Below are 20417 nucleotides of genomic sequence, written 5' to 3' on the forward strand. Positions count from 1 at the left end.
ACCCCATTCTGTAAACAACTGCCTTACCTGTTGGTTGCTGGTTGTAGCCCACTCCAACATAAAGCTACACATGTGAAGGCTACTAGTCTTTGCGTGGCGCAGGTCATAACTACATTAAAAAGTTTGTTTTATTAAATTCATCGTTTCAAATGATTGTCAGATGTTTTAATTCATGTATTTTTTCTTGCAAAAAAAAATTGTACTCGCACAACTATTCGCATACTATGGATATTCGAATAACCGTGCACATCCATAATAGTTATATTTGTGGCTAAAGCATAAATTGGAGAAGCACTTCAAAACCCCAACTTAAACCTTTATCTCAAAGGTTTAAAATAATGCTTGCTATTTCCTTATAGAGGATGAGCTACTCGTGTACATATGTTTAACGACCGGTATATGCCCACACCATTCCAACACACCAAATATGCTTTTTAACATAATTACCATTTTAAGCAGTAGCGTATTTCAAATTACAACACGCATATTTTTATTTATTTAACCACACCCTTTGAGCCATGACGCCAACCAATAATATCCTTTCTCTTCAGTGTAAACGGAAGCGACCTGTGACCAAGAACAGTTTCCACGTTAGCGTTTTTATTTAGACGTTTATTAACCCCCTGGAACTCATATGACTAATGTAACTGCACAGCATCACATACTTACCCCAGATAGTGTTTAATTCGCTTTCGACTTGGTTGATAGATGTTATTTAAGTAAAGCTAGCTAGTAACTGCTAATAATGGCTAACTGTATGGTTTTTCACACTCAAATTGCCTCCATCATGGAGGTGCTAGCGAATTCAGCCGTTGCAGAGATCTGTAAACTCGTAGACGACGACTATGCAGTGTTTCGTTTGGAAATAACTCAAAGCCAGAAAGAAAACAGGGGATTGAGGAGGAAACTACAGCTCGTGGAACTCAAGGTGGCACGGGAGCGCGCAGAGAGGACAATGCGAGAGCGCGTCCTCGCCAGTCGTCCCAGTAGTGTCAAGATCCTCGACCGATACAGAGGAATGGCAAGAGGTACATTTAGATTTTGTAGAGTGCGGGGGCTGTTGCCGTGTTACCCTCACCACGTGTTCAGATGCATTACCCAGAATCGGGTCTTGGTCAGTTTTTGGTCACTTCCGCTGATTACTTGTCTATCTTAAACAATTGTTTTATTTGACCTTCATTTTACCAGGCAGGTCAATTAAGAACGAATTATTCTTGCACAAAGACACAATATAATCTAACAAGATTCTTGATTTACTGAATTTCCTATTGTTATACTCAAGATAATGTGATGCATGGAACATAGTAAATCAATCAATGAATGAATAGTGTATCAAAAAGTTGAGGTGTTTCCTTACATTCTTCCCAATTATAGCTAGTGTGCAATATAACGTTGAGCATTGACAGTACCTAATTTAACCACCCCTTTTTCCTCAATCACTCTCAGGTGAAGGACATCTCACTGGAGGCCACAGGAGCTTTGTGAAGCCATCTTGGAGAGAGAACCAACCCTTAGCTATAGATGAGGGGAGTGGAACCTTAATCCAGCAGGTTATCGTGATAGAGGTTAGTGTCATAGTGTGACATAAAAAATTACAGATCATCAAATGTGGCCCGTTTATTTCAGAAAGGCTCCTGTCAGCCATGGGCGCCTGACTTTTTCTGAAAGAGGGGGTGCAAAAGCTTTCGGGTCTGGGGGACCTCTCCCAAAAACAATTTTCCTGCAATTCTACTCTGTTTAACAGGGGAAACCATATTTATGAACAGAACACAACAATTTGTCTTAGGTTTTCCCACTATAAATTAAATTGAAAATGTGTTTTAATTACTAGAGTACTAATATTCACCCTTCCCTGAAAATCCCACCCCTAATAATTCATTGACAGGTCTGAAACCCTAACAAGCCAGTGACTCTCACATGTTCTGCTCCTCCCCTGACAATCCCAGCCACAGCGATCGATTGACAGGCCAAACTGATAATGAAATCGAAAATGGGAGGAATAATAATGTTTTACTCAAAAAAGATTTACAGGTTAATAAAAAATATTGTTCAAATGCACATTAAGTTGTCATCTTCTTTTTGTCACAAATAATGCGATCACAATAATGTAGTACAATTACATATGTTAACTGTGATCTTTTAACAATGTTCTTTCTCAATATGGCAGTGTTATCTGGTAGGGCATTGAACAAGAACTGTCAACTTGAAAATGCAAACTAGAGTTTTGCGTTTACATTTGGTCATTAATTATTTTCACATAAAAAAATGATATTCCAAACGTATTATTAATTTGTCATTAAATGTTTGTTTTTTTATTTGGTCAGCTATATGTCCATAAATTGCGGCCCTGAATCTGCAATAGAAAGAAAAATGTAGCTCCGGTAATATGGGTCATATTTCAACAGTTTGACCCAGAGCAAGGGTCTCCAACCTGTTCTTTCATAAATGCTACTTCATACGAAAAGAAATGTACTCATATACAGCCTGCATATTTTGTCATTATGTAGGCCTAGATAAAGCAACGCAGTTCGACACAAACAACACAGAGTTACACATGGAATAAGCAAGTGTACAGTCAATAACACAATAGAAGAAAAATAAAGTCTATATACAGTGTGTGCAAATGGTGTGAGGTAAGGCAATAAATAGGCCATAGTAGCGAAGTAATTACAGTTTAGCAAATTAACACTGGAGTGATAAATGAGCAGATGATGATGTGCAAGTAGAAATACTGGTGTGCAAAAGAGCAGAAAAGTAAATAAAAACAATATGGGGATGAGGTAGGTAGATTAGGTGGGCTATTTATAGATGGGTTAAGTACAGCTGCAGCGATCGGTTAGCTGCTCAGATAGCTGATGTTTAAAGTTAGTGAGGGAAATATAAGTCTCCAGCTTCAGCGATTGTTTTCAATTAGTTCCAGTCATTGGCAACTAAGAACAGGACTGCATACATAATGTTATTGCGTTTTGGTTCTAGGTTCTTTGTACTCTAACAACACAACAAAATAGATAAAACATTTATATTTCAGGTACCTTTTCATGTTAAACACCAGTGGTGCAACTTGTGCTTTCTAACTGCACTGAACCAAAACCGTGTCACGCCGGAGAAGCAAAACTTTAGTGGTCAAAACAATTCATCTTGAGGCGACGGGAGGCGGGGGTGCAAAATGCAATCTGTTAGCTATTATATCATATTTAACATGGACATGAACTACATGACCAAAGTTATGTGGACACCTGCTTGTCGAACATCTCATTCCGAAATCATGGGCATTAATATGGAGTTGGTCCCCCCCTTTGCTTCTATAACAGCCTCCTCTCTTCTGGGAAGGCTTTCCACTAGATGTTGGAACACTGCTACGGTGACTTGCTTCCATTCAGCCATGATTATTAGTAGAATCAGACACTGATGTTTGACGATTAGGCCTGGCTCGCAGTTGGCGTTGTAATTAATCCTAAATGTGTTAGATGGGGTTGAGGTTAGGGCTCTCTGCAGGCCAGTCAAGTTCTTCCACACAGATCTCAACAAACCATTTCTGTATGGACCTCACTTTGTGCACGGGGGTATTGTCCTGCTGAAACAGGAAAGGGCATTTTCCAAATTGTTGCCACAAAGCTGGAGGCACAGAATCATCTAGAATGTCATTGTATGCGGTAGGGTTAAGATTTCCCTTCACTGGAACTAAGGGGCCTAGCCCGAACCATGAAAAACAGCCCCACCCCTTTATTCCTCCTCCACCGTTCTCCTGGCATCCGCCAAACAGATTCATCCACCAGATGGTGAAGCATGATTCATCACTCCAGAGAACGAGTTTCCACTGCTCCAGAGTCCAATGGCAGCGAGCTTTACACCACTCCAGCCGACGCTTGGCATTGTGCATGGGGATCTTAGGCTTGTGTGCAGCTGCTCGGCCATGGAAACCCATTTCATTAAGCTCCTGACAAACAGTTATTGTGCTCACGTTGCATCCAGAGGCAGTTTGGAACTCAGTAGTGAGTGTTGGAACCGAGGACAGATGATTTTTATGCGCTACGAGCTTCAGCACTCTGCGGTCCTGTTCTGTGAGCTTGTGTGGCCTACCACTTCGCGGCTGAGCAGTTGTTGCTCCTAGACATTTCCATGTCACAATATCAGGATTCACAGTTGACTAGGGCAGCAGGGCAGAAATTTGACAAACTGACTTGTGGGAAAGGGGGCATCCTATGACGGTGTCACGTTGAAGGTCACAGAGCTCTTCAGTAAGGCCATTCCACTGCCAATGTTTGTCTATTGAGATTGCATGACTGTGTGCTCAATTCTATACACCTGTCAGCAGCGGGTGTGGCTGAACTATCCGAATCTACTAATTTGAAGGGGTGTCCATGTACTGTTGTATATACAGTGCCTTGCGAAAGTATTCGGCCCCCTTGAACTTTGCGACCTTTTGCCACATTTCAGGCTTCAAACATAAAGATATAAAACTGTATTTTTTTGTGAAGAATCAACAACAAGTGGGACACAATCATGAAGTGGAACGACATTTATTGGATATTTCAAACTTTTTTAACAAATCAAAAACTGAAAAATTGGGCGTGCAAAATTATTCAGCCCCTTTACTTTCAGTGCAGCAAACTCTCTCCAGAAGTTCAGTGAGGATCTCTGAATGATCCAATGTTGACCTAAATGACTAATGATGATAAATACAATCCACCTGTGTGTAATCAAGTCTCCGTATAAATGCACCTGCACTGTGATAGTCTCAGAGGTCCGTTAAAAGCGCAGAGAGCATCATGAAGAACAAGGAACACACCAGGCAGGTCCGAGATACTGTTGTGAAGAAGTTTAAAGCCGGTTTTGGATACAAAAAGATTTCCCAAGCTTTAAACATCCCAAGAAGCACTGTGCAAGCGATAATATTGAAATGGAAGGAGTATCAGACCACTGCAAATCTACCAAGACCTGGCCGTCCCTCTAAACGTTCAGCTCATACAAGGAGAAGACTGATCAGAGATGCAGCCAAGAGGCCCATGATCACTCTGGATGAACTGCAGAGATCTACAGCTGAGGTGGGAGACTCTGTCCATAGGACAACAATCAGTCGTATATTGCACAAATCTGGCCTTTATGGAAGAGTGGCAAGAAGAAAGCCATTTCTTAAAGATATCCATAAAAAGTGTCGTTTAAAGTTTGCCACAAGCCACCTGGGAGACACACCGAACATGTGGAAGAAGGTGCTCTGGTCAGATGAAACCAAAATTGAACTTTTTTGGCAACAATGCAACACAGCTCATCACCCTGAACACACACCATCCCCACTGTCAAACATGGTGGTGGCAGCATCATGGTTTGGGCCTGCTTTTCTTCAGCAGGGACAGGGAAGATGGTTAAAATTGATGGGAAGATGGATGGAGCCAAATACAGGACCATTCTGGAAGAAAACCTGATGGAGTCTGCAAAAGACCTGAGACTGGGACGGAGATTTGTCTTCCAACAAGACAATGATCCAAAACATAAAGCAAAATCTACAATGGAATGGTTCAAAAATAAACATATCCAGGTGTTAGAATGGCCAAGTCAAAGTCCAGAATCTGTGGAAAGAACTGAAAACTGCTGTTCACAAATGCTCTCCATCCAACCTCACTGAGCTCGAGCTGTTTTGCAAGGAGGAATGGGAAAAAAATTCAGTCTCTCGATGTGCAAAACTGATAGAGACATACCCCAAGCGACTTACAGCTGTAATCGCAGCAAAAGGTGGCGCTACAAAGTATTAACTTAAGGGGGCTGAATAATTTTGCACGCCCAATTTTTCCGTTTTTGATTTGTTACAAAAGTTTGAAATATCCAATAAATGTCGTTCCACTTCATGATTGTGTCCCACTTGTTGTTGATTCTTCACAAAAAAAATACAGTTTTATATCTTTATGTTTGAAGCCTGAAATGTGGCAAAAGGTCGCAAAGTTCAAGGGGGCCGAATACTTTCGCAAGGCACTGTATAGTGTATCTATTTTAATACAGACTAGCTCAAAACATTACTAATCATTGAAAATGACAAATTACCTAATGGCTCATGATAATTTTCTGGTAAAAAAGTGGGTGTGCAAAAACATCCGTTTGCACCCCTATTTTGAAAGTGGGGGTGCAGCTGCTCCATGTCGACAGCTATTAATTTTGCTTACAAGTACATCCTTATTTATCTGCATACTGGAGCTTGTGAGTACTGGAGCTTGTGAGTGGAGAAATGTCGCCAGCGGGTGATTGTCAAGCAAATAACTGTCACTCTCACAGCGATTGACGTTAACAAATAAATAGGTACTCCTATATGCTTAATTTAGAGTTATTAATGTAACTTTAGTTGTTCTACAAGCATTGGGCTATATGTTTTGATTTTTAATACATTGTAAGGCTTCATGATGTGACTATTGATATTTTTTTTTTAAGTCACTTGAAAGGCATGAGCTCTGCTTAGTTTTTTGTGCATTACACACTTTCAGTCTCTCATTCACAATTTGATAATGCCTGGAATTTCCCGGCGGCATCCCCTTTGTGTGCCCGTAATGCACCCTAAAAAAATCCATATATTTTGAGGTCGTTGTCCCCTTGGCCCGAAGTGCTGCGTTGTGCCCTTCGCCTCACTCCGCAGCACCTCTCACTCACATGGCTCTCCATCACGTGATCGTATCTTTGTCACAGACTACAAATGAAGACCCACACATCGGGGACGCAACTGTGTTGTTCTTATCCAATTCCGAGGTGCATGTTAAAGATTTTGGAAGAACTGTCCACATTTACTTTTCGTCAGCCAACAAGATAAATAGGCCAAACGAACAGCAAAAGCACTAGCCTATGTCAATCTACTATCACCCATAGTACAAACGTTGACCTATTCTATTCTGTGCGAGAAATAAATATTCCAAACATAGTCTGGGACAGTTGTGGGATACGATAGATCCCAAATTAATACAACCATTAGCATAAAAAAACTTTTACATTATGTGGCTGATGCAACAGATCAGAACGTTTAGCTTAAAATGTTGAATAAATGTTAGGGTATTTCTTCACAGCCCGCTTGGAGTTTGCCAAAAGGCATCTAAAAACTCGCAGACCATGAGAAACAAGATTTTCTGATCAAATGAAACCAAGATTGAACTCTTTGGCCTGAATGCCAAGCGTCACATCTGGAAGAAAGCGGGCACCATCCCTATGGTGAAGAATGGGGTGTGTTTCAGCGCCAGGGACTGAGAGACTAGTCAGGATCAAGGCAAAGATGAACGGAGCAAAGTACAGAGATCCTTAATGAAAACCTGCTACAGAGCGCTCAGGACCTCAGACTGGGGCAAAGTTTCACCTTCCAACAGGACAACAACCTTAAGCACACAACCAAGACAACACAGGAGTGACTTCGGGACAAGTTTCTGAATATCCTTGAGTGGCCAAGCCAGAGCCCGGACTTGAACCCGATCAAACATCTCTGGAGAGACCTGAAAATAGCTGTCCAGCAACGCTCCCCATCCAACCTGACAGAGCTTAAGAGGATCTGCAGAGAAGAATGGGAGAGACTCAAATACAGGTGTGCCAAGCTTGTAGCTTCATACCCAAGAAGACTTGAGGCAGTAATCGATGCTAAAGGTGCTTCAACAAAGTACAGAGTAAAGGGTCTGAATACATATGTAAATGTGATATTTTTTTTTTAAATTACAAAATCTAAACCTGTTTTTGATTTGTCATTATGGGTCTGTTGTGTATAGATTGATGAGGGGGGAAACTATTTAATCAATTTTAGAATAAGTCTTGTAACCTAACAAAATGTGGAAAATGTCAAGGGGTCTGAATACTTTCTGAAGGCACTGTATGTGTGAAATTTGTTTTGATTTAGAATGGACTATTATCATGCACCTGTCTCGAAACAGGGGCAGCTGAAAAAATACATGTCATCTATGCACTTAAATAGAGCTTTTCCCTTGGTTAATTTTCATGCTAGCAAGGTAGGCTGCTGTAAAGATAGGCAATGTGCCTAATATTAGGAAAGTTGATAAATACATATTGTAGGCCTAGCCTATAGAAAGCTGATGGGATCCTCCTCTTTTTAATAGAGGCCATCACTCTGTTTTATTTCGCACAATTTCATAGCTTATGGAAATGTTGCACAACATGAGCTCATGGGTTCTCATGAAGTATTTGATTACATTTTTGATTACATTTGCATTGATGTCAGAGTGATTAGAGGAACAATAGAGTGCTGAGTACCAGGCAGTTAGCAAGTTTAGTAGGCTACTAATGACCATCAGCAGCATCAGAGCTTGGAGAAGCCTATTTGACTGCCTTTGTGACTTGTGACCGCTGGTGTGGCAGTAATACGGTCACCGCAACAACCCAACTTGTGAGACTTCCCTACGACATTGTTATTGAATTCAGTAACCTCCTCTCTTTTTGTGTTAGTCAGCAGATGCAGAGGCTCCAGGTCCTAGGGTCAAGCATGAGAGGACAGAAGGAGAGGAGGACCCACGGCACAGTAGAGACATCCAGACTGAAGCAACGGCTGGAGTGGCGCCCCCTGTAGCCAAGGAGGACATCGCAACTGCCGCCACGCCCCAGGCCAAGACTCAACCCAGCATCACGGAGGTCAGTGGAACTCCAAACGCCATCATCAAGTCAGAGACTTTAACTGTAACACAGAGGCTCTTACACACAGGATCTGACCACAGATCAGACCCAGAGAGACTGGTCTGTCCTCCTGCCTCGGAATACTTACCGGTATTTCACCAAAGGCAGAGGGTGGTTCATTCCCATGGAGATGGTGATGGTGACTCGTCAGAAACTGGCGGTGATGATCCGTCTTGTTCTTACGCTACAGAGATGGACCCTGGCAACATGCCCTTTGGTTTAGAGACCCAGACTGATCTGTCTAGAGGGGACTGGAACCGGTACAGTAGTAGTGTATACTCTGAAGGGTGCCTAGATAAGAAAGGGGAGGTTATAGTGGTGGATGAGGTGATTGTGAAAGTGGAGGGCGACGCTCCTCCCACATTGAATGCAGATCGTCACCTAGGAGATGGACACTCCCAGGGCAGAGATTTCTTGGATTACAGGGGATGCTTAGAGACAAATACAAATTTTGTGACCCACTCCCCTTTACACAGGTTCTGGGATCGCGACTCGGTGTCAACGTCAATGGCATCTTCTGATGTTCTTTTAGATCAGGTATTGAACTCAAATGACGAGGCTAGAGCCCAGACTCAGGGAGGGGGAGCAACATCAGGCAATAGTAAAGATAAACTGTTCCTCTGCATGTTCTGTAACAAAGGCTTCAACTGCCCCCAGAATTTGGAGATCCACCAGAGGGTCCACACAGGGAAGAAACCCTTCAGCTGTACCCAGTGTCACATGCACTTTGCCCAGGCTGGCAACCTAAAGATCCACCAGAGGGTTCACACAGGAGAGAAGCCCTTCAGCTGTACCCAGTGTCACATGCACTTCGCTGAGGCTGGCAGCCTGAAGAGGCACCAGAGGGTCCACACAGGGGAGAAATTATTCAGCTGTACCCACTGTCATATGCGCTTCGCCCAGGCTGGCAACCTGAAGAGGCACCAGAGGGTCCACACAGGGGAGAAATCATACAGCTGCCCCCAGTGTGAGAAGAGGTTCTCCCGCCAACACCAGCTGAAGATGCACCTAAAGGTCCACACGTGAGAGAGGCTGTTTGCCTGTACTCATTGTGGAAAGAGGTTCTCAGAGAGGAGCTTCCTCAGGATGCACCAGCAGAAAAACCTTTCCACTCATAAAATGGAAAGCAACCATCCCACTCAATAGCTTTAGCTTTTGACATTTAGTTCAAACCCTGCAGTAAAGACAGAGATGAATTGTCATTGTTGTCAGCAGAAAATATCCACAGATGCATTTGGAATAATGAGAGTAACAGATTTCAGTGTTGAATATTCCTGGGTAAAATATTGCATCCAGACATTGTGTGATACAAGGCATATATACTGAACAAAAATATAAACGCAACGTGTTGGTTTATGTTTTATGAGCTGAAATTTTGTGCACACATTTGTTTACTTCCCTGTTAGTGGGCATTTCTCCTTTGCCAAGATAATCCATCAACTTGGCAGGTGTGGCATATCAAGAAGCTGATTAAACAGCATGATCATTACACGTGTGCACCTTGTGCTGGGGACAATAAAAGGCCACTAATCTGTGCAGTTTTGTCACACAACACAATGCCACAGATGTCCCACGTTGAGGTAGCATGCAATTGGCATGCTGACTGCAGGAATGTCCACCCGAGCTGTTGCCAGAGAATTGAATGTTCATTTCTCTACCATAAGCTGTCTCGAACGTCGTTTTAGAGAATTTGGCAGTACAACTGGCCTCACAACCTGCAGACCATGTGTAACCACACCAGCCCAGGACCTCCACATCCGTCTAATTCACCTGCGGGATCGTCTGAGACAGGCCATTCATTTGAAATCCATAGATTAGGGCCTAATAAATGTATTTCAATTGACTGATTTCCTTAAATGAACTGTAACTCAGTGAAATCGTTGAAATAGTTGCATGGTGCGTTTTATATTTGTCTCTTACATATTGTGTTTGTATTGTACTGCCTAAATGATGTTCACAAATGCCTGTTTCATTACTTCCGTTCAGCTACTTTTTTTTTTTTCCCAAGACACTTTTAATGAGAAAATGTATGCAGTTTATCAAGTTCATGCAGGTTATTGTTGAGACATACATGTATGTGGGATTTTCATATGGATGTTTAATAAACACAAAATGGGACTTTTCATTCTAAGACTTTCATTGAGACTCTCTTTAGTATACATCACATCTGATCTCACCCTGTTCTGCATACACCCAACAGCACTTTATAACCTATATACACTTAGTGTGTGGGTATGTGTAGGTATATTTACTAACAAACACCTACTGTACATGTCAAAATAGTTTAGTCGGGTTTGACTGATGATGACTTTTGACTTTTCTTAACGGACAAATTTGAACTACAACATATTTATGCCCACTATGATGGGTTTAACAACGTTGAAGTCATTCTGTAACTACATTATAGGACTCAAACATAGTGGGGATGGGTAAACACTCCATGTTGAAAGTGTGTTTATTATCTGTGTGTACTTACCTGAGGGAGTGTATGTCTGTGTAATCTGTATCACTTGTCTCTTCCAGGAGGAGGGTCCAGAGGTGCTGCTGGTGAAGGAGGAGGGTCTGGGAAACCCTGAGGGGACCATGGTCATGGAGGACAACCAGACTACACCTTCTCCTGAACCCACAGAGGAACCAGCTGAGCAGCACAGGACCACATACAGTCTCACTGAGGTGAGCCCACTGAACTACTGTCTGAATGGTTTTAGTTCAGGGCCCGTATCCACAAAGCCACTCAGAGTTGGAGTGCTGATCTAGGATCAGGATTGCTTTTTAAATCATAATGAATAAGACTATATGGAAAGATATTCGATCAGCACGTTTGCATAGTATAAAATCAACCAACATGTTTGCATAGTACTCATAGTAATCCCTCATTGCCTAACCAGAAGATGCTCCATAGCAGGGTTCTCATATCAGATTTCTTGATCAAACATCCTCTCACTCTGTATCTCTTAGTCAGTAGACATGGAGGATGGGAAGCCTGATCTGCTGATAGTCAAAGAGGAGACAATTGAGGATGAACCAGACAGCATTGATCTGCTGAGTGGACTAAAGATGGGGGAGCAAGGTAAAGGAGAAATACATATAGCCTACATACAGTAATAGATCTTTAATGGGAATAGTGATGCACCTGGTTATTATCATTTCTTCATTCACAAAATGAAATCAATACAACTTATATTTACATACAAAAACACATTATAATGTATGAACTTCACCACGTAATTGACAAAAATTCATAGGTAGAGTTTTGATGTTTGTAAAGTCTATTTTGTAACCTCTTCCTGCAGGTGGTTGGCTGGAGGCTAATAGAGGAGACTGGGTGGCCATTTTGGATTCCCAGACCAGTGCAGCCAAGGGCAACATCACTGAGCAGGCCAGGACCAGAGGTGACATAGTGGAGGTCAGTGGATGGGACATCTTCCTCAACTATGGGCTGGGGAACAACACTGTTAACCACAAACTGAAACAAACAGTCGAACACAAAACAACTGAACTTAGTCTCCATGACAACAGGCTGGCTGTGACCAGGGAAAGGTGTAGATTCGGTCCACGGGGAAACGGAGGTGTCCGTATGCGGCTGAAGAGAATAGACACAGACTCGGCTAGCGATGCTCCATCCTGCTCCTATAGTTGTGATTCAGAGCGACTAATGGCGCCTCAGGTTAACCCTCAAACAGGTGCTTCCTTCAGCCTGCCTTCTATAGGATCTAACACCTGGAACATGGACCCTGCAAAAACAGACCCTCCCTGGCCTTCATCCTCGCACCATCCTAATGTTAAACAAGACCTCACACAATGTCAGTGCCTCAACAGTAAATGACTACACAATCCCATTGACAAATGACAGCAGTAGTAACGCTATCAGTAGATCCGGTGGCAAAGAGAAGCACTTCCCGTGTTCATTCTGTGGGAAAGCCTTCAATTACCTCAAACAGATAGAGATCCATCAGAGGATGCACACAGAGGAGAAACATTTTGGCCGCCACCAGTGTGAGAAGAGGTTCTCCCACCAGCACCACCTGAAGAGGCACCAGAGGGTCCACACAGGGGAGAAATCCTACAGCTGACCCCAGTGTGAAAAGAGGTTCTCGTGCCAGGACCAGCTGAAGATGAACATGAAGGTCCACACAGGAGAGAGCCTGTACGCCTGTTTGCACTGCAAGAAGAGATTCTCAGAGAGGAGCTACCTCAGGATATACCAGTAGAAAATGCACAGGGCCCATGTATAGAGTGTAGTGACATGTAATGTAGTATTAGTATTACTTAGTTTGTAGTTCATTCTGTTGGTTTTGGATGTAGTAGGGAACTGGATGAGGTGAACTGAGGAAAGAATGAGTATGATGAGGCAGAGTAGATGATATGGTGATTGTTGGTGTCTGTAAAAATGCTTCACTGATGAAGTGACAAATATGTCTTGTAGTTTGATACTGGTGTTTTTTTTTGTTTTATTTTACCTTTATTTAACCAGGCAAGTCAGTTAAGAACAAATTCTTATTTTCAATGAAGGCCTAGGAACAGTGGGTTAACTGCCTGTTCAGGGGCAGAGCGACAGATTTGTACCTTGTCAGCTCGGGGGTTTGAACTTGCAACCTTCCGGTTACTAGTCCAACGCTCGAACCACTAGGTTACCCTGTGGTAATAATGATGAAATGATTGTGCCTTAATTCATGTTTTCACATAAACTAGTGAAGCTGTGTGTAATGTTGAACCTTCTCCAAAGTATTCTAAAATACATTTTTTCAAATTGGGGGTACCAGATTTACCGAAAGGGTAAAGTGTTACCATAGTGAGAAAAGGTATTGTACTTGTCACATATCGTTTTGTGCAATAAAAGTACCTTACTTCAGGTTGTGAGTGTATAACCATTTTATTGAAATGAAATACAAAAATGACTGCTGACCCCCTTGTTATTTTTGTATCATTGTATCATCCTTCTCAGTCGAACCAAAACATATTTAATTCTTGAATCAACACATGGAAAGGTTTTTATAATACACTCCAATGGCTCCATATTGTTAGGTACTTGAATCACAGTGTTAGAGATGTGTTTGACTGTGGTTAACATTTTATAAAGCCATGTTTCTGTGTGTACAGCAAAGAGTTTCTTATATAAAGCTTTTCTGTTCAACGTGTGTTTACAGTCTGCAGTCCATGAGGACCTGCTGATATCCGGTGTTGCTAGAGGGAGAGACTGGACCTCTGAAGCGGCTGGTCACAAACCCTGGCCCCGGATCAGAACCCTGGATCAGGAGCCGTCGCTCTTCCTTCCCGAGTCGGAACCAGGACCCAACCACGAGGGACAGAGACTCCACCACCACACAGAACACAACCAGTGGACAGGTGGACTGAACAACCTCAGTCCTGGTGGTCATCAGAGAGACAGAGGCTCCAGTCAGGGATCCAGTCTGCAGCCCAGACCCTTCTCTTCACATTCTCAGTGCAGGGATGAAGCAGGGCCTGGGGCTGATAGACCCTCCTGTTCCTATGATACAAACACCACAGTATCCATGATAAACAGAGCAGGTCACCCTGGGCTTCAGCCTTCACAGAGAGTGGTGGGAGACCCATCTGGTGGGAGTCTAACAGGAAGTCTGTCTTCTCCTTCAGGGTCTCGTCTAATGCCTGGTGACTGGGTTCATAGAAAGCCTGGGCCTGGGTCTAGCCTTCCTCATCTACCTCATGGTTTCCCCACCAATACAGACAGGGTCAGGATTGGCATTCACCACGATAGTTACCTAGCCTATAACACAGCACACAATCCCAACAACACCCAAACAATGGCTAGAGGTCAAGGAGGGAGCTCAAATACTAACCACTTGAGGGTGGTTGCTCCTGCTTCTACCTCCTCTGGTGTCATTGAGTCACAACGCGTGAGACCGAGCATTAGGTCGGACGCCGACAAGCCATACGCCTGCCCCACATGTGGGAAGCGCTTCGCTGAGGCAAACTATGTGAAGAGGCACCAGACAGTTCACACAAATGAGAGGCCCTTCAAGTGCAAACTATGTTACAAGAGCTTCTCCTTCCTGACTAACCTGATCAGACATAGGAGTGTCCACAAAGGGGAGAAATCGTAGCAGTGTGGCTTGAGATGTAAACAGAGGATATCTGGGAACTATTCTTAAGCTGGCATACTGAATTATAATTATCATGTGAAGTGTCTCAGTTGAGCATCTGAGTATGCTCACCATCTCTGATGATAGACTTGTTGTTTGGTGTGCAGGCATAGCCAAAACAGTCATTTTATTGAAGTGTAACTATATCGCCCCTCTGAATTTGGTTTTGTCTATATTCGATGCCCTCTTTTTTATAATATATTTATAACACCTCCTAATGTTATTGGGTATAATCAGGTGGTACCTGTTCCTTTATGTACTGAAACAATGTGATCAAATCTGTTAATACATTTTGAACCATGTTGTCCTTTTGATATACTACATGACCAAAAGTATGCTTGTCAAACATCTCATTCCAAAATCATGGGCATTAATATAGAGTTGATCCCCCCCCTTTGCTGTTATAACAGCCTCCACTCTTCTGGGAAGGCTTTCCACTAGATGTTGGAACATTGCTGCAGGGTCTTGCTTCCATTCAACCGCAAGACCATTAGTGAGGTTGAGCACTGATGTTGGGCGATTAGGGCTGACTCGCAGTTTGCGTTCCAATTCATCCCAAAGGTGTTCGATATGGTTGAGGCGAGGGCTCTGTGCGGGTCAGTCAAGTTCTTCGACAAACCATTTCTGTGTGGACCTCGCTTGGTCCACGGGGGCATTGTCATGCTGAAACAGGAAAGGGCCTTCCAGAGGCAGTTTGGAACTCGGTAGTGAGTGTTGCAACTCAGGACAGATGATTTTTACGCGCTTCAGCACTCAGCGGTCCCGTTCTGTGAGCTTGTGTGGCCTACCACTTCGCGGCTGAGCCATGTTGCGCCTAGACGTCTCCATTTCACAATAACTGCACTTAGAGTTGACCGGGGCTACTAGCAGGGCAGATATTTGATGAACTGACTTGTTGGAAAGGTGGCATCCTATGACGGTGCCTCGTTGAAAGTCACTGAGTTCTTCAGTAAGGCCATTCTACTGCCAATGTTTGTGTATGGAGATCGCATGGCTGTATGCTCGATTTTATACACCTGTCAGCAACGGGTGTGGCTGAAATAGATGATAATTTGAAGGAGTGTCCACACACAGATAGATATGTATATCTATATAGATATATGTTGACTTTTTACTTACTTGGTTGTTATATAGTATTATAAACTGGGTGGTTCGAGCCCTGAATGCTGATTAGCTGACAGTCGTGGGATCACACCACATACCACAGTTATGTCAAAACATTTTTTACTGCTCTAATTACGTTGGTAACCAGTTTATAATAGCAATAAGACACCTTGGAAGTTTGTGGTATATGGCCAATATACCACAGCACTCCTCATTGTATCGTGCTTAAGAACAGCCCTTATGTTGCGTTCGTAACCAAGTGGGAATTTACCACATACGACTGGAGAAAATCAATTTGAGCTGGTAACTACTGGTAATTACTAGTCTATCAGCATGACTTCCCACTTCCCCCACATGCTGACCTCTGACATCTACTAAGGAAATTACCTCGGTAATAGCATTCTGGGCTGGTAAATGCAACAGGTAAATGGTAAATGCAAAACATTATTTATAAAAAGCAATCTATTAATATGGGTTTTCAACACTATAATTTGTTTACAAGCCATACTTTATGTACTTTATAGTTTACACAGCTTGTTGGCCATTAGCTAATCTGCCTTTCTCAACGAGTTCAAAGCACGTGAATGCATCCAACTGGTATTTACGACTTCACAACTGGTAAATTCCCACCTTCCACTTAGTTATGAACACAGAATTAGTCATGGTATATTGACCATATACCACACCCCTCGGGCACTATTGCTTAATTAAAATTGGCCTTAGTTTCCTTTGCTTCCTTCGACCTAAGCCAACCGTCTCAGCAATTATTTGAGGTAATTTACTGTAATTTTTCCACCACTGGAAATGGCCACCAGTACAGAGTAGGGTCTTTAGAATCTACACTGAGTGTACAAAACATTAAGAACACCTTCCTAATGTTGAGTTGCACCCTCCCCCTTTTGCCTTCAGAACAGTTTCAATGGAATCTACAAGGTGTCAAAAGTGTTCCACAGGGATGCTGGCCTATGTTGACTCCAAGGCTTCTAACAGTTGTGTTAAGTTGGCTGAATGTCCTTTGGGTGGTGCGCTATTCTTGATATACATGGGAAACTGGCACCTACTACCATACCCTGTTCAAAAGTACTTCAATATTTTGTCTTGCCCATTCACCCTCTGAATGGCACACATACACAATCCATGTCTACATTTTCTCAAAGCTTAAAAATATATATTTTTACCCGTCTCCTCTCCTTCATCTACACTGATTGAAATGGATTTAAGAAGTGACATCAGCAAGGGATCATAGCTTTCACCTGGTCATTCTATGTCATATACACCCAGTCATGTCATGTACACTGAGTGTATATATGGTGCTATTTAATGGAGGTCTCTGGTCTAAATAGTCAGCAACACATTCTACTCTTGCATTGGGGGCTATGGAGTGGATGGAGTAGAAAGTGTTGCTGAGTATTTAGACCAGAGTCCACCATTAAATAACACCGTATATATATTCTACAGACCCTACTGAGTAATCCCAACCCTCTTTTACATCGGCACCTCGAATAGTTCTCTCTATAAGCCCATATGTATTTTACAATATATTGTATCAGGGGGGATTTATTTGACGGTATTTTGAAACCAACATTTAATGCAAATGTCACTTAAATATGAAAAATATGGATCATTAATGTTTAGACAATCATGTTTCATATATCATGAATAAATAAAAGGTAATTACACTTCTACTATTACGTGGGGGACTTTTATTTTATAATTTTCAGAATTTCCGTGACCCGGAAGTACTTTTTCCCATTTTTTCAAGACTGCTGAGCGTCACCAACTACAGCTTTGCATAGTGCATAAAATGGTTTACTACATAGGGGATAATCTTAACTAAAGATAATTACTACTTTAATTAAGATTCTAAAAATCCTATAAAGTCGAGCACATTGAAAAATGGTTGGAGCTTAAGTGAATTCATGTAAAGAACATAATAGCCTACTGGTAAAAAATTTACAATGACAATATAGAAAAATAAATATTTTTGGGGTGGTATGATTGTTAATTTACTGGTGCTATTGTTTAAGGGTGCCATTTTGAAATGTAGAGTTTAAGAAAAGTATTCATGTATTTCTGTTGTATTTCACAAACAAATTGCACTGTACAGGAAAAGCAATGCCCATAAAAGCAGGGTCCAGTCTATTCACTAGATCCCTTAACCGCCGTGATAACGGTTAATTGGGGTTATAATTGGGGTTATACTAACCTATAGCAGCAACGGCGTACTTGGGTACTACCTCAAAAAAAAAAAAAAATTGTTGTCAGCCAAAACACTTGACCTGATGCATGTTTTGACGCGAGGCTGGCCTTGGGCTGATTTAAATGTAAAGTCTGCAGCCTGCTCATCATCATTTGAGGAATGTAGGTCATTTACAGGTATGCCAGTCAGTTAATTAACACCCCTTCTACTGGTCACATTGTTTCTATTGTTTATTTGAAGGAGTTAGCAGCTTACCAAATCACCTGCTTATGCTAGTAGGAATTCTGCGCCTAAATTATAGTGCAAGCCAAGAGTACAAGTCTGGTATGGAATGGTGTTTTATTTCACACTGGTGTCAAACAAAGACTAAGCTAAATTTGTTCATTCATTGGGGGGGCTTGCCTGTTTTACATGTTATTTTGGAATTAATACCGGTCACATATCAGTTTGCAAACAATGTAAAAAAAACATATAGAATTGAGTCAATAAAGCCGCATACAAACATGGACCCTTTGTGTTCTCAAGTAAGGGAGCTCCAAAATGCAAGTGTTTCAGTGTGGTGGTGGGGCAAGCCAGCAGAAAATACGGAGCATTGCGCCGTGATTGGCTCAGTGTTCTGTCACTCATGGGGACACTAAGTCACCGCCAAGTCTAAGGGTAGAGCTCGAAAACTTTAGCCCTATGGGTGCTGCCATAGACTTACATTAGAAGTGCCCATCCAAGAAGGCTCAAGGTCATTGGCCACAGATAAAATGATGTCAAATCACGTTATCTACAGTAGCTTTGATTGGACTGATCATCAAGAATCAAGTCGACAATCTACTGGCAAATCCTTTTTTTTTTTTTACTTCTTTAAAATTATTATTGAATATCCCGAAACCTACAATGTACTTGCAGTGAAGCCGCTCAATAACTACACCATACCAGTCATCCAACAGACTCCCATTCAGATCGACACACAGAAGCATCTAGGGTAAATGCCCTGCTCAAGAGCACGTTGACAGATCTCGACCCTCAGCTTCCCTCAGCCCATCCCACCTATCTCTGCTGGCCACCCTCTTCGGATTTCTACGCAACATATATCTTTCAACTATGCTGTGATGTTTAACGTACCATTTTAATCTAATCTAATAGAATCCTCAGATGGCGAGTTGAAGATAAATACTTTTACTAAGAGTATTGGTATATTAGTAATTGACTGGCCCGGTCTCTCCAGATCTCCTAACAGTACTATTTCTAGGGTCAATTTTAGATCAATGCTATGCATTTTCAGACATTCCTGAACCTGAGACCAGAAACAGGCTACCTGAGGGCAATACCAAAATAAATAGTCTATTGATTCTGCATCCTCACAACAAAATTTGCAGAGCTTCGATGATTTTATGCCCAAAATACCTCAATTTTGTTGGTGGCAAGAATTATATATAATAATTTAAGCTGAAAAGCATGAAGTCTTGAATCTTGTGTTTTATGTATAAACTCATACACCCTATACCATGGAATCTGTACATCAAAAATCTCTTCCCAACTATTTTGCAATCTGTATGGCACAGTTGTCTGTGGGTTGGAGCGAGCGGTCGCATCTGCACTCGGTCCGCAGGTAGTAGTACATTTCATTACATTTCATTATAGTACAACGGTTTGATTTGTCTAATCTTAGCAATTTTTCTTCTTAGCTAGCTACATAGCCGTCTTTGTATCATAGATAATTGCGTAATTATCGTATTTCGTCGTCCTAACGCAGTCTACACCGCCCTGCAGCTAGCTAGCTAGCTAACGTCTACCGTTAGCTAGTCCACCGTCTACCGATTAGCAGCACAACTTTCACTCAACTGAACGACTTGATTAGTGTAGTGTTAGCTAGCTACATAGTTGTCTTTGCTGTCTTCGTATCCAAGATAATTGTGTAGTTTAGAGTTTGTAGTTTTAGAGTGATTATCTTAATTTACCGAGGTTAGCTAGCCAGCTATTCGTCGTCCTTAACGTAACAGAACTTCCGCACTCAACAATCCGGTCGCATTTCGCTTCGCTCCACAGGTAGTATCACATTTTTCATTTCATTACAGTACAACGGCTTGATTTGTTTGATCGTAGCTAGCTACATAGCTAGCTACATAGCCGTCTTTGTATCAAAGATAATTGTGTAGTCTTGAGCGATTTCCTAGGTTAGCTAGCCAGCTATTGTCGTTCTTTTAACGCAACGTAACGTAAATCAACACTGCTAGCTAGCCAGCTAGCCCCGAATAGCAGCACAGTAGCACAGTAGAAACCATTACACTCAACGGAACGACTTGATTAGTGTAGTGTCAACAACACAGACACTGCCAGCTAGCCTACTTCAGCAGTACTGT

General features: G+C 42.2%; 2 protein-coding genes across 2 annotated transcripts; both read left to right on the forward strand.

Annotated features, from left to right (window-relative positions):
* The first annotated feature begins 532 nt into the window (after window positions 1-532).
* On the forward strand, window positions 533-18572 carry LOC115137478 (uncharacterized). The gene is made up of 7 exons (XM_029673791.2): window positions 533-1028; window positions 1447-1565; window positions 8416-8598; window positions 11164-11313; window positions 11599-11710; window positions 11934-12046; window positions 13788-18572. Exons 1-7 carry the CDS (start codon window positions 746-748, stop codon window positions 14721-14723), a joined length of 1896 nt encoding a protein of 631 aa, XP_029529651.2. The 5' UTR covers window positions 533-745; the 3' UTR covers window positions 14724-18572.
* Window positions 8605-10763, forward strand: LOC135574059 (gastrula zinc finger protein XlCGF8.2DB-like). Its single transcript, XM_065024891.1, has one exon. The coding sequence runs from the start codon at window positions 8833-8835 to the stop codon at window positions 9664-9666; it is 834 nt and encodes a 277-aa protein (XP_064880963.1). The 5' UTR covers window positions 8605-8832; the 3' UTR covers window positions 9667-10763.
* Window positions 18573-20417: the final 1845 nt, after the last annotated feature.

Source organism: Oncorhynchus nerka, linkage group LG11, assembly GCF_034236695.1.
Source record: "Oncorhynchus nerka isolate Pitt River linkage group LG11, Oner_Uvic_2.0, whole genome shotgun sequence".
Taxonomy (NCBI): domain Eukaryota; kingdom Metazoa; phylum Chordata; class Actinopteri; order Salmoniformes; family Salmonidae; genus Oncorhynchus; species Oncorhynchus nerka.

Coding starts and splice junctions, on each gene's coding strand:
- LOC115137478 (XM_029673791.2), top strand. CDS start 746: ATGGCTAACTGTATGGTTTTTCACACTCAAATTGCCTCCATCATGGAG. Junction 1,566..8,415: donor AGCAGGTTATCGTGATAGAG/GTTAGTGTCATA, acceptor TTTTTGTGTTAG/TCAGCAGATGCAGAGGCTCC. Junction 12,047..13,787: donor CCAGAGGTGACATAGTGGAG/GTCAGTGGATGG, acceptor GTGTGTTTACAG/TCTGCAGTCCATGAGGACCT.
- LOC135574059 (XM_065024891.1), top strand. CDS start 8,833: ATGGACCCTGGCAACATGCCCTTTGGTTTAGAGACCCAGACTGATCTG.